Source organism: Anastrepha ludens, chromosome 6 (genome assembly GCF_028408465.1).
Source record: "Anastrepha ludens isolate Willacy chromosome 6, idAnaLude1.1, whole genome shotgun sequence".
In the NCBI taxonomy this organism is placed as follows: Eukaryota; Metazoa; Arthropoda; class Insecta; order Diptera; family Tephritidae; genus Anastrepha; species Anastrepha ludens.
In genome coordinates this window covers 33677320-33692874 of record NC_071502.1, presented here as the reverse complement: position 1 = coordinate 33692874, position 15555 = coordinate 33677320, and the positions used below count along the sequence as shown (strand labels likewise).

The 15555-nt window shown below is 39.7% G+C and overlaps 1 protein-coding gene across 1 annotated transcript in view; it reads right to left on the bottom strand.

The window, feature by feature from the left end:
- Positions 1–4880: 4880 nt before the first annotated feature.
- Positions 4881–15555, bottom strand: part of LOC128866927 (monocarboxylate transporter 3) — a 31420-nt gene continuing 20745 nt past the window's right edge. The window contains exons 2-3 of the mRNA XM_054107980.1: positions 10399–12273; positions 4881–5473 (exon numbers count right to left, since the gene is read on the bottom strand). Of these exons, the coding sequence (XP_053963955.1) occupies positions 5313–5473; positions 10399–12268 (2031 nt within the window). The 5' untranslated portion in view covers positions 12269–12273 and the 3' untranslated portion in view covers positions 4881–5312. The remainder of the gene's footprint in view (positions 5474–10398; positions 12274–15555) is intronic.

Genomic DNA, 15555 nt, shown 5'->3' with positions numbered 1-15555 from the left:
GTGCCTCTTTTCTTGCCGTATTGTAATAGGTCTATTTATAAGTTCGTGCGGTTTTACAACAGATGGCGTAACTTGATTATTATTCCATCGATCCACATTTCCAAACATTCATTGGAGAGCTACTGTCGTAAGGCACAAACGTCAGTATAAGTTTTTTATTTGAAGCGTAAACAACAATATTTTTACCACACTTGAAAATGTCGAATTTCGTGCCAAATAATGTGTTTTTGCGGGGAATTCTTCTTCATTATTTTAATATGAAGAAAAAAGCAGCCGAAAGTCATCGTATCTTGGTGGAAGTTTATGGTGAGCATGCTCTATCTGAGCGAACGTGCCAGAAGTGGTTTGCACGCTTTAAAAGTGGTGATTTTGGCTTGGAAGACGAAGAACGCGAGGGTGCGCCGCCAAAGTTCATGGATACCGAATTGGAGGAATTGCTCGATCAAGATCCGGCTCAAACGCAAGAAGAGGTTGCAAAAACTTTGGGAGTTGATCAATCAACCATTTCCAAACGTTTAAAAGCCATGGGAATGATCCGAAAGGTAGGCCATTGGGTGCCGTATGAATTGAAGCCAAGAGACGTTGAACGCCGTTTTATGGCATGCGAACAACTGCTTCAACGGCACAAAAGAAAGGGTTTTTTGCATCGAATTGTGACTGGCGATGAAAAGTGGGTCCATTACGACAATCCAAAACGTCGGGCAACGTATGGATACCCTGGCCATGCTTCAACATCGACGTCGGCGCAGAATATTCATGGCCTGAAGGTCATGCTGTGTATCTGGTGGGACCAGCTGGGTGTTGTGTATTATGAGCTACTGAAACCGAATGAAACGATTACGGGGGATGTCTACCGACGACAATTGATGCGTTTGAGCCGAGCACTGCGAGAAAAACGGCCGCAATACGCCGATAGACACGACAAAGTTATTTTGCAACATGGCAATGCTCGGCCACATGTTGCACAAGTGGTCAAAACATACTTAGAAACGCTCAAATGGGATGTCCTACCCCACCCGCTGTATAGTCCAGACCTTGCGCCATCCGATTACTATCTCTTCCGATCGATGCAACATGGCCTGGCTGACCAGCACTTCCGTAATTACGATGAAGTCAAAAAATGGATCGATTCGTGGATTGCGGCAAAACCGACCGAATTTTTCACAAAGGGAATCCGTGAATTGCCAGAAAGATGGGAAAAAGTAGTAGTAAGCGATGGACAATATTTTGAATATTGAATTTGTAACCATTTTACGTCAATAAAGTTTCAAATTTCGAAAAAAAACCGCACGAACTTATTCATAGTCCTATTAGTACATTTTGAAATGAAGCAAAATTATGCTCTGTAATCTTACGAGATATGCAGACCTATTCTGCATTCTGATTCGTTTTGAAAAGCAAAACGAAACTCATTCTGACGCGTTTTCGTGGCCCAAGTGAGCTCGAAAATTTCGAAATCATTTTATTTTAAATTTGATTTGAATTCGATAATCAGTTGAAACAGCTGTTGTAAGTTAATTATGTTTCCTGTTTAAATTTAAATTTAAAAATGCCAGTACTAATGATTTTTGGTTATGTCAAGGTAAAGATTCATGTGGGTATATTACGATAGTTGTACTTGAAGCAAGTTCAGACTTCAACGTTTATTACGTTTATTAAACTTTAGGTTGATAGAGTCTTAGGATAAAATTTGTCTGGCTATAGATTAGATTAAGATTTATTGGAGATTTGCACTTCGACCTCATGGGTTTTTGTGCCCTCTAGACATCACAGTGCCTCAGCCAGACCCAGTTCCCTTATTAAACTTAAGATAGTGCTGGGTTGGACTGAGCGTATGACCGATTTGACCGGCTGCAAATGACCGAGATGCCTTAACCATCTCCGCGCTATAGCGCTGTATTCAAGGAAAGGGTGCATTGGAGTCTGTGGACCATATCCCGATCATGTGCAGATGACTGCGCAGTCTGCAATGGCCTATGCCCATGAGCATTCTCAGTTTATCCTTGGGGAGGGTTATGAGTTTTTAAACCTCTTTTAGTTTTATGGAAATTCTTCTGGTTACTAAAAGCTGCCCAATCACTTCGGAAATAAAAATACGAAAATGGAATTGGATTGGATTTGCCAAAATGACTTTTAGCTTTGTGTGCATTTCAATAAATACCTAACCACCAGAAATGAAAAAGAGCAATTCTCGCTCAACGCTTTTGTCATTGTTTGGCTTTCATGAAAATCTTGTTACAATCAGCAGCTATACACCAAAAAAGAATATAGTGGTTAATTTACTTTCCGCCGTTCATTATACCAAAGATTGTGAAGGCGAAGCAAAAAACATCGTCTATTATTTATTATAAAGCACACAAAGCTGGCGTCGATTGCATGTGTTAAATGGTCACAAACTTCACATCAAAATGGCCAACAAGTCGATGGACCTTTGCTTTCTTTTGCAACATATTGGATGTCATGGCATTGGCAACGTTTTGTATTTGCAAGGAAGTTGATGGGCTGCGAGACGAAATTTTTTTACTAAAGGGTTTTTCAATAAGGGCGGGTAGATGTTGAAATGGAATAAAATGGCGTTTGCTGTGTGGCACGTAGCGCCGTTCTGCGGAACCACATGTCGTATAGGTCCATATGGTTCAATATGGGCCATAAGAAATTGGAAGGGCCACCACGTCTACCGAAAAATGGGCGCAATGCGCGCAACGTTTGCGTTAATGAACACTCATTTTGATAATAAAGTTTTATCATTTGAACGTGCTGTTCAATCGTGTAACTTGCCATGATGGTTTGGCATAAACAACTGAATAATAAACAAAAGATTTGACAGATGTCACCAAAACAAAATGGCTGCCACAGAGCGCCACAATCGACCCGCGCCAATTGAAAAGCCCTTTACTTTATCGAACACATTGGTCCTTGCAAACATCGAAAATCATATGAATAATCCAGCCGTGGTTTTTCAATGCACTACTCATTTGGCTATGGAATCATTTTTCAACAAACCAAATACTATCTCAAACAATTTTCTAATAGCGGTCGCCACTCGGCAGGCGATGGCAAACCTCCGAGTGTATTCTTGCCATGAAAAACCTCCTCATAGAAAATATCTGCTGTTCGGAGCCGGCTTAAAACTATAGGTCCCTCCATTTGTGGGACAACAACAAGACGCACGCCACAAATTGGAGGAGAAGCTCGGCCAAACCCCTAAAAAGTGTGTAAGCGCCAATTATATATAAATATATATTACATAATTAATATCCCTGAGAATATTGTAGTCAACCAACCAATCGGAGCCGATACACTCTGCAGCATTCAAAAATCTCTTATACATGCTTTGCTTGCCTCCCCCAATCTATAAATAAATATTATTTCATATTTTACAATAAATTTCATTGTAACAACTTTTTCCTTCAACCTTCTTCGAAATGAGTCAACATAAAGAACGATACGAACAAATCCTTTTTTCCCAAAACAAAATATTTTCAGTGATTCATTTTGCTTCTATAGGTAGCTCAATGCATGCCAAAATTAATGAAAAAGGTAAGAAATTAAAAGTATACCAGTATACCTGCGATAGTTAAAAATGAATTAAAAATGTTGCGCATTTGCCACATATTCCCATAAATTCAAATAAAACAGTCATCATCATCATTCCTTCGTCTCCGTTGCGGAGCATTTGTGTCATTCCCGGATATATTTTTCACTTGTTGCCAGGTCCTTGTTTTGTCCACGGCTTTGTATTCCTCTTCAAAGCAGCGACGCCAAGAGCTCTTAGGTCTGCCTCTTCTGCGCTGTCCTTGGGGGTTCCAGTTCAGCGTTTGTCATCTTATTTCAGTGCCACCTTTCCGTAGGGTATGGCCAAGCGATCTTCATTTAAAAAAAAAATAAATAAATAAATAATTGGCGCGTACACTTCTGTTAGGTGTTTGACCGAGCTCCTCCTCCTATTTGTGGTGTGCGTCTTGATGTTGTTCCACAAATGGAGGGACCTACAGTTTCAAGCCGACTCCGAACGGCAGATATTTTTATGAGGAGCTTTTTAATGGCAGAAATACACTCGGAGGTTTGCCATTGCCTGCCGAGGGGCGACCGCTATTAAAAAAATGTTTTTATTAATTTTGCTTTCACGTTATCTTATTTCAGTTGCGATTGGTTTTTGATGGCTTCGTCTATGCAATTCGGTGTTAGATATCCAGTTGTCTGGCCACCAGATACGTAGAATGCGTCTCAAGCAGCGGTTCACGAAAATAAAACAATGCACGTAAGTAAATATTATACATAGGAATCCAGCCAGACCCGAGGTGGTCAACCGCAGATGTAACTTTTTAAATTCTTTATCGTCCTGTTCGAGGATTCTTTTTTAAAGGTCATATCCATAAATCGATAGAAAATTAAATTTTAGGAAGTTACTTGGAAGCTCAAGCCATTAGCTATGCTAGAAATATGTTAAATTCACGTCCAAGATCAAAAAAAGTCTGGCCTGGGTGCCCAACAGAGGATTAAATAGAGTTTTATTTTCAATTGAGAATGTCATCTGCATTTATAATTTATCAAGGAATAAAGAAAAATCGCCACTTGCAAAAATTAGAAATAACTACTGCAGATTTTTCTGTTAGCGAACGCAAGCATTGCTTTAACGCTTGTTTTGAATATCTTTTCTTCAGATTCGCTCTTCTTGGTGGCATACATTTGATTTGGTTATTCGCTTTGCGATATTTATATGCACCATATAACCAATTATGTATGTATATTTATTTAGCTTTTTATTGCAATATAAATTAAGCTATATTTGTCCTTTGGTAAGATTAAACAAATTATTTTCATTGTCTAAACAGCCGCAAATATATGACAGTTTTAAACACAGAATGTATCAAATATCAATTTTTTTTATTATGTAGTTTAATTGCTCATTCATATTTAACAAATTAATAAATTATAAATGTATAATGTTACTCTGTTCGTTACGTTAAAATTAGTGTACTCGTTGCTATTAAAATATAATAAATTTGTTTCACTTATGCAAATACACTTCTTAGAAAATATTTAATTACACTCTCGTATCTTCACAATATTACTTATTTATTTAAGCTATTTGCCTGACTTCTGGTAGGAAGCTTTAGTTTCGTCTCGGTCACTCATACGACAATATGTACATACCTACATATATATTATATATGTATGTGTAGGCATGTATAAATGTATGCTTATAAAAAATACATACATACATACTTTTACACATTTGAAAATTTAAGTCTTAAGTTTTACGCTTTTATTGTTTATATTCATTTAGTTGTAGATAAACTTTTATGTAGTTAGGCTCTAGGCGGAGCTTGGGCCTCCTTTCTTTCATTACGCGTCTTTTCCCAGTTGGCAATGTATGGCAACGGGTAACAAAGGAAAGCCGAAACTAATATTAGTCCGCCAGAGAAATAAAAGGCAATATTATAGTCTTTGGTCATCCCATAAAGTGCGCCTGAAAAGGAAGAGAAAAAAGTCATCAATTTATTGTATTGAATGCCGATCAATTCAAATCGTAAAATTTAAATTAATAGCAAATATTATATGTATGTAAATGAAAAAATTTTGGCTTTGACTTAATTAAAATATATACATACCTACATTTTTATCTATTCTATGTAAATATAGGCGTATATGAGATTTTGTTGTAAAAAGAAAATAAAAAACAAAACATTCCAAATACATAGTGTTGCGTATGTACGTATAATTAATATTTTTATAAAACGTAAGCCTCTATGCAAATCTGGTGTAGGTACATAACGGGTTATACGAGTAAGTAAAAATCTGCACTACTTTGAATTGTTTGTAGTTTTCACATGCCTTGGCTCTATTACGCGTGCATTGCGTAACTGAATAATTTATTGCATTATCTCTTTTCCATATGAAAATGACGTCAAAGCAGCAACATCTCCGCGGGGGTATTGTACGCTTTTATCAGCAGAACTTAGAGGGAGTTAAAAATTTTACATGTGCGCATTGGAAAGCGTAGAGCGTGACAAAAGGGTTTAGTTAATCTATTCTAGACTAGACAGACGGCGGCGTTAATCGGGATTACCGGCGCAGTTAATTCTGATTAAAATTATAGTGTGATAGACGGTTGTTACGCGGATTAGTGGACAGTTGATTGGCTTGTTAGATAGTTTTGTCAGTAAAAGATGGACCGCAGTCAAAAAATACAGGTATTAACTACTCCAATACTAAGAAATAATTATTTACTTAAAAAAATCGCAACATTTTTGCAATTTCTCAAACTGCTCCGAAACATCAAAACAATTAAAGTAATTTCGAAAGGGTTAGTGCGAACTAGCATTGCATCCAGTCTCTCTTGTTCTCTCTTTAAAAGTTTTATTATTTTTCATTCACAATAGATATGAACCGTAATTTTTCGGTAATGTTGCCATCGAAAATTTCCCTCATCCGATTACATTATGAGAATTAAGTCTAATTGCCAATCTGGAGATAATTCCGAATTAAGTCGTTAATCTCTATTACCGCCACCGTCTACCTAGGCTATTATAAGTTGTTTATAAATAGAAAGGCAACCCGGTTTTATAAAAAAAACTATTATATGGCCGACCGCTTCTACCTATTTGTGGCGTGCGTCTTGATGTTGTTCCACAAATGGAGGGACTTACAGTTTTAAGCCGATTCCGAATGGCAAATGGTTTATTATGAGGAGCCTTTTCATGGCAGAAATACACTCGAAGGCGCGACCGCTATTAGAAAAAAAATGTTGCTGCTTCATGTACGGAGATTCGAACTTGTGCACTTCCGACACTCATCAACCCATTCGGCTATGGCGACCGCCATATTATGAACAGATAAGTTAAAAAATACGCTTAAATCTGTCGAATACCAATGCCTGAAGCTGGAGAATATAAATCGGTTCTGTTGGAAAATCTGGCGCCATGGTGAAAACCAGCAGCTGAGGAAACAATTGCTTTAACAAAGTCACTGCGAAAACCATGGGTTCAGGATGTTAAATGGGATCTTGTACAGAATAGAATAGCGACGAAGGCCAAGCTACTAAATACTAAAGAAAATTGTGAGAAACGTACATATGTTACAACAACGGCGCAATACAACTGAAATAAAACGTCAAAAAATCAGTGAGAGAGAGATTTTGCGAACACAATCGCTATGGACGCGCAAAATGCTGCAAACCCCCAAGATTTACGGGACTCTACTCAGCCATCAACACACTTGCTAATTCAAGACAAAATATACCTTTTGGTTGATGATAACAACAGGGTACCGAGTATAACAGACCAGAAACAGCTAGCGAGACGGAAGAACCATTTGGAACGAAGAACCATTTTGATACACCACTTGTAGAATCACTGTTTTTTTATTAGTCGAACCATCTTAAGTTGACTATAAATCTACCTATATCGTCAATTTTCTTTTCTGCAATTTCTTTCAAGTTGGCCATCGAGAATTGCCCCAGCGTTCTATGTTATAGAGCACCCAGACTTGGGCACTCTGGATCTCGAATACTATTGAATTTGATTTCACTTTATCTAAGATATGTTTTTCTGCTCATTTACACCGATTCTTGTAATTTAACTTTTTGATAATGATATTTTTGTATTGTTTGTGGGAATAAGTTTCTGCCCTCGTAGAAGTGGTGTCGCTGTTGCTCTAGTAATATACTAGTGATTTGAAGGTGTATATGTGAAGTTTCGATCGCTGCAGTTGACATTCGTTTAAAGCGTAAAGAGCCTTTTTTATCTGACGTCGAAAAGGTCTGCGTTCGTCCCGAAGATACAGCATTTGCTGTAAGTGATGCTTCATTATTACCTTTTAAAGAAGTGCAGCTGAAACGTGTCGTATATTGATCAATATTTACGGTAACCACACTCCATCAAATACAATTTGTAAGAGTCGTTTCGACCCTTCCAAAGTGGCAATTTCGACGTGAGTGATAAAGATCGCGAAGGGGCACAGAAAAAATTCGAAGATACTCAACTACAAAAATTATTGGATGAAGACGCTAAATCGAGCCAGAAATATATAGAGGGACTGAATCGGGAAATCTTGCCCCACCCACCGTATTCCCCAGATAATGCACCTTCGGATTACCATCTGTTCCGCAGTTAGCCCTTATTGGATTAAGTAAAAAGGGCTCGAATTTTTCTTCAGAGGAATCCATATGATGCCTGAAAGATCGAGTAGAGTTGTACCTTCCAATGGCGTAAGATCTTCGGTCCAGTGCGCGTTGGCGAAGACTACCGTTCAAGAATTAACCACGAGCTGTATGAGCTCTACGCCGACATTGACGTAGTTCAACGCATCGCCATCCAACGCCTGCGTTGGCTAGGGCATGTCGTGCGTATGGATGAAGAAGCTCCAGCAAAGAAGGTGTTCGAGGGCGAAGTCCAAGGGAGCCGCCGCAGAGGAAGACCATTGCTCCGGTGAATAGACCAGGTGGAGGAAACCCTATGCTCGCTTGGTGTACAGAATTGGAGAAGGCGCGCGCGCGAAGCAGAGGCGCCTGGAGAGAACTAGAGAGGTCGTCCGTAACTCGGTAAAGGGTTGTTATGGCCACCTAAGTAAGTAAGTAAGTAATGGCACATACTTCACATAATATATTATCTATTATTTAATTGTCTATATAATCTATTGTTTAATTGTTTAAATAATTCGTAACTTTGGCTAAGAAAAGACGGAAACTTATTCCCATACCCAATAATATTGGTCAGTAAGAAAAATTGTAATTTAACTTATTTTTTTATATATCATCCTTTTTTAGTAAGTAGTCAGTGAGAACAATTGTTTATTGATTTCAGAATAAATAAATCCGGGTCGTTACGGTTGCGTAGAACCAACTGTCGGGGGAACGCCGCTATCGCTGTCTAAACTCTTACTTTTTTGAACCAGAATTGCTTGGCTGCCAGACTTAGAATTGGCAGGAGTCCACAGTATTTCGACGTTTATCCGAGAGACGATGTGGGTTCACCACGTTGGAAAATAGAGGAGGAACTTGAGCCCAAGCTAAGTAGGCCTAAGTGGGGCCCTCTATATCCTTATAGAAGAGTGACAATCACCGTGACCTAATCTACTTTTTTCCGTCACTTTTTAATATTTTAAACTTAAATTTCGCGTCTGACCATCAAATACCAATTGTCAAACAGGTGATTGTTATTTTGCCAACTACAAATCATTATGCCAATGTGCAATATTTCGTTTCCTGGCGCTTAGACGGTTTCCTTGAACTCACAAAAACAAAATATTCATAAAACTGTCAAGTAACGAAGCAACGAGCTCCGTCTGAAGACACCTATCGTATCGTATTACGGGTAAAATTATAGAACCAGTGGATATTATCGCTAGGGTATCATATGACACTTAGGATATACCACATAAGCAAATATTTTCATATAATTTCATACTTATTAACACCAGCTTCATTTAGTTAATATTATCTAAGTAAGACCTTTGGAAAATTTCGCTAACTAGACGACCAAACCATACTAACGTCAGACCGGATAAATTTGATAAGTGCTATCATCCTAATATTGCGGATCCTAGGTCGACTGCTGCCTTTGTTGCGTTAATGTGAGATAACGTTTTGTTTATCAAACGATTTCAGTAGTCAGCTGTTAATTTGCTTAATGTGAAAAACAGATTAGTTAGGTAAGGCATATTTGTTTTAATTTACTGCTTAGATACAGAGTGAGCAAGTGAAAATAAAAGTTATATTTGAAACTTTGTTAGGCACTTTGCATGTGGGCGAGAATTGCCTACTAGATTAGGCACAAAAAAAAAAACACTAAGTACTAAATTTAGGCTATTTATTTTCTATTCGAATACTTGTTATTTGCCATGTTCGTACTGTGAATTTACATAACATTATTTATGTACATTTGTGTGTATGTTTGAACTTCGTCTGATATTCGGAAAGATTGTTGCGGCTATCCCATCATCTCGCTTGTATTTACTTGCATGGCTTTATCTTCAAGTAGTCCCTTAAGTTTTACAAATACAGGTGGGCTACTAAACAAATATAACGCAGAATCTGTAGGCCAGATTTGCAGTGGTAAATAAATTTAAATAAAAATGTTTGTTAAAGAACTGAAAATATTCGTGTGTATGTTCAAGCAGGCCATAATTATTATTGAAGTCTGCGCATAAAGTTAATAAAGTTCTTTATCGGAATTATTTATTGGTTTAATGGAACTCAGTCGTGTTTTACTAATGCGAATAATTAAAAACATTTCGAACTGCCAGCACTTAAATCACTCACAATCTCTTATACGTCTACCAATGTATTTGAAGTACTACTGTATGCAGGAAGCAATAAAAAAATAAATACAGAAAAGAAATCTAATTTATGTAAATGATAATTCGCCGTAACCAAAAATATATGCTTTCACTCACCTGCAATAGGAGTGCCGAATGTCGCCGCAATTCCTTGAAACAACATGAGGAATCCGAAGGCATTGGTTAGTTTCTCCAAACCAATCATTTCTACGGCGATAAGCGAACGCAAAGCCGAAAAGCAGGCAATGCAAACACCAAAGAACACAGCAAATACCCACTGGGTTAGCACAGTTATTTTCACTCCACTAAAGATAGTCGCCAGGCCGCCTGCGGTGATGGCTACATTATTTAACCATAGTGGCTTTACGCTGGGAATCGAACTGACCATGCCACATATTAACCTAGCAATGGTGTTCACTAAACCAATGCCCGCTACAACAGCCGTTGCTGAGGCCTCGTCCATTCCACTTTCCTTAGCGCGTGCTTGTAAATACTTGAAAGGTACAAAAAAGCCCATCATAGTTAGGAAACCACTGACTGCCAAGCACATGAAGGACGGCGACTTGAGCAGGGAGGTGTCTAACATAGTCGATAAAGTGCGGCGCACAGCTTCGGGACAGAGGTGGCATCCTTTCTGGCGATCTTCAAGCATATCCTGTTTGGTGGGCAGACGTGTCACCGACATATGGTAGGCGAGTGAAGTTTGTGATTGGTATTGTGGGATGCGCGCCAAAGAGCCGGTAAAGAAAATATCGTCACGATACATTGGTCTTGTGTGAATATTGTGTACGGTATCTTGAGATCCGACTGCACTTTTTTTACCAACAATATCGTTTGGTCTACGCCCAGATACGGTGTGACGACGTGCCTGTATTACCACTGCCTTTGACTCGGTTTCGATCAAGTTCTCATTCTCGGTTTCTTCTTCATTTTCTCCAACTGTTGTTAGTTCTTTATTAATATTGAAATGAAGTTGTGGTTGAGGGTGCGGCTCGCCGTTTGGAGTGGTAGGTTGCGATTTGCGCAGTGCCTTCAATTCAGTGCCTTTACCGGATGAATTTGAAAGACGACGTTCAATATTAGCACCACGAAATACTTCGGCAGCTGTGGGGTAGTGATGCTTGGGTGATGCGCCCATATATGTGTTATGAGCTGAGTTTGGCATTGAGTAGGCGAAACGCCCTTCAGGCAGTGGTTTCGTGAAAGCAGCTTGGTGGAGTTGGGGCTTAGGCGCCACAGTATTACCATGACCATTGCGCTTCTCATTCTCATTTTTGTCCTCGTCAGAGTCTTCATTGACAGCTAATGTAATGGGTTGAATTGGTCTAAATGCGCATGCAAACAAGGCACAAAAGGCTATGAAGCATCCCTGCACTGCGATTGTTCCCCTCCAGCCCGACTTGGCAAGCAAGTATTCAGTCAACGGGGCAAATATAATAGTGCCCACACCAGATCCACACATAGCAACACCGGTTGCAAGTGCGCGCCACTTTTCAAAATAGAAGCCTATAATGACAACAGCCGGTATGTAGACCATGGAAAATCCAACACCAGCAAGTATGCCGTACGTGATGAATAATAACTCGATGCTTTTAACAAAATAGGAGATACCAAAACAAGCAGCCGCAAACAGGGCACCAGCTATTGCTACTGGCCGGAAACCGAAGCGATTGGCCATGGCACTTACAAATGGTCCAGCGATTAAATAGAAGCCACTGAGCAGGGAAGGCACAAATGCTGCATAGCCATCACTCACTGAAAATTCCTTCATTAAATGCCCTGTAATAAAACTGGAACAAAAAACGATTCCATCCAGAACTGTGCAGCACAGAAACGATGCACACATCACAACCCATGCCCATCCGCTGTCAGGTGGTACAACCACCGCTGCCGTCGATTCGTCGATTTCGTAATCTTCATCTTTACTATTCAATGGCTCAGCAACAGCTTTGGCCTCGTCATGTGCTCTGGAACTTTGTGTTGCCATTTATTCTAAAAGCAAAAGAGAATGAAAGTAAAGTCAAGTATTATGTAGAAAAGGCTATAATCTTGTTTTTTCTATCGCAAAATTAGATTATGTTTGGTCATATATCACTGGTCCGATAAGGATAAGGTGTGTTATGTAAGCAGGAAATTTTTGTAATCAGGTGAGACCGAAAGATTGTTTTCTGACATTTAATTGTGGTTTGTGTACTTATAAGTGGTATTTGTTAGTGGCGTGTGTCAAGTACACAGGTGTACGTATGTATGAGTATGTAATTTAATTTTAACTGATTTATCTACCTGCTGCTGCTATACTTACGCGCACCTACTGTACCTTTAAAGTATTAAGAGGGCACTTTAATCATTTGATAACTGAGCACACACATACATACACACATATTCCATTTTTGTAGTTCTTAACTTTGGTCGTGATTCGGTAATCTGTCGAGTTGACTTCCTGATGTTATACCTGCCATGTTCTGAATATGAATTTTTATTTCTCAATTTTTTAATCTTATTGTAGGTGAGTCGTATTATAAACAATTTTTTGTTTTTGTCGGGACAACTATATAGTAAGTACAGCACTCAGGCACCATTAAGTTCATTGGACTGACTCGAGCTTCCTTTTTAATTTTCTTTCAATCTACCTGACGTCCGAAAAAATCTCAGTAGATCTTGTGATGCCAAGGAGCGAAAGAGGTTAGCACATCAGTGTTAAAGACCTCCAGCTTGATTCGAGGGAAGGCCGGGCAGAGGCACAGAAAGTGGTCCGCCGTCTCATCCTCCTCTCCATATGAAAGGCAGAGTGCAGTGCCTGAGAAGACTACCTATTCCATGTGCTTCGCCCATAGAAAGTGGCCCGTCATCAGTCCAACCAGCTGTCTGCAGTACCTTTTGCTTAATGACAGGAGGATCTGCGACAATCGATCGGGCATGACAGGAAATATCATTTTCGTCCATCTGCAGCCTTCCTCAACCTGCCAAACTCGCTTATAGGTTGAAGTAACCCGTTTGCTAACCGTGGCTTTGGTGGCTGCAGAAGGGAGTGGCAGAACGGGCTCCGGGTCAAAGTAGTTGGCGTCAGAGCCCAGGGTCAGAGGTCTCACTACCCACGATACCCACGTGCCTCGGTATCCATGTTAGCATCAGCATATTGTATCTACCAACATGGTTCAGCCTGGATTTACAGGAATCAATTAACATCGAAGGCCGTCAGCTCAGCTTGTTGTCGCTGCAGAACCGTATAGATCTGGCTCTCCACCTGTTTTCCACAACAAAGTTCATTGCAACAGCATATACCTCCGCTTGAAACACAAACGCATGCATTCAAAGAGCAAAGTGCAGTTTTGTCTCGCCGAATTCCACATAGACACCGGAGCCGCAACCATGCTCGGTCTTGGAGCCATCCGTGAAAATGCGAAAACCATTATAAATTATAAACAATTAAAATAAAAAAAAATAAATAATTGGCGCGTACACTTCTGTTAGGTGCTTGGCCGAGCTCCTCCTCCTATTTGTGGTGTGCGTGTTGGTGTTGTTCCACAAATGGAGGGACCTACAGTTTCAAGCCGACTCCGAACGGCAGATATTTTTATGAGGAGCTTTTTCATGGCAGAAATACACTCGGAGGTTTGCCATTGCCTGCCGAGGGGCGACCGCTATTAGAAAAATGTTTTTTATTAATTTTGCTTTCACCGAGATTCGAACCGACGTCTCTCTGTGAATTCCGAATGGTAATCACGCACCAACCCATTCGGCTACGGCGGCCGAATTATAAACAATTACAAGGAACTATACACATACTTCTATATCTGAATAGCATGTGCGCTGATGGCCTGAATATTGTAGATTATATTCTCAATTCGAAAACTAACTCCAAAGCGAAACTCGAAACATCTCTTCTGTTTGCACCATTCAGGTAACAGTTTGCATCTGTCTATTTTTCTACTCTGCTAAAGACTAAACACTCTTATGAAAAATGTATGTACGCAGAATAATAACATATTTCACTAAAAAGGGAAAGTGCGGCTTCAAACGTATTCTCAAATGGCCTTCTCCGGTGTGGTCTTAAATATGTAATCGGAGCGAATATCTCTCCATAAACGGCTAATCGCTAACAGTGATGTATTAATATGGCATTTATTTGCATTACAGACCTTCGACGACACAATACCTTAAGAGAATTATTTGCCACAGGCAGGAGGTACTTTGCCCATATACCAGTTTGGATTCAAGGAATCCCGCTCAACCGTGGATGCAATCAAATGTGTAGTGGAATTAGCAACAGAAGCCATTGAAGACAAGAGATGGTGTGGCGGAAAAAATAATACTGCGCTGTGGTAATTCTGGACGTTAAAAATGCTTTTTGCTCTGCTAGCTGGCAGCATACCTATACTAGAAGCCCCATACAAGTTGGGACTTCTAGTTATATTAACATAATACCCAATTATTTTTCGGATCGTAAACTGCGGTCTAGAATCGACAAAAGTATTGAAGAGTACAATGTAACAGCAGGGGTTCCCCAAGGATTCATTCTATTATCGATTATCGAACGACTACTACCGGCTCTAATGTACGACGGTGTACTTAGACTAGATATGCCTCCTAGAACGATTGGATTCGCGGATGATATCGCGGTGGTAATAGTGGCAAAACACGTCCAAGGAATTGAGAAAAGGGCCAGTAAATCATTAATTAGGATCAATGCTTGGCTGATGTCCATAAACCTGGAATTAGATAAGCTCAAAACTGATGTGCTTCTAATAAGCAGCGGAGGGCAGTGGAATCCTGGAAGGTAAAAGTGGGGACTGTAACAATCAATTCAAAACCCGGCATTAACTACTTAGGATTGATGATTGATAGTCGTCTAAACTTTAAAACGCATCTAGAATACACTATAAAGAAGGCATCGAGTGTGCAATTCTGTCTGGCACGAATAATGCCAAATAACGCGGGTCCTTTCGTATGCGGCACAAATCTAGGCTGATGCTAGATAGAAGATCGATGCGTAAAGAAATCGCTGAAGAAGAAAGGCGTCGTTCTATCGCCCACTGGAAGGACTGGTGAAACTGGTCACCTAAGGGTAGATGGACACATGAACAAATACCCATATGTATAACGTGGTTAGAAAGGAACCATGGGGAACAAGTTTCCACCCAACTCAATTCCTTTCAGGGCACGGGGTGTTTAGAAAATATCGCCATAGGTTTGGCCATAACAGTTCACCAAACTGCCCAATCTGCATGGAATGGGAAGAAGATGTTGAACACGTCTAGTTCGAATGCCTACGCT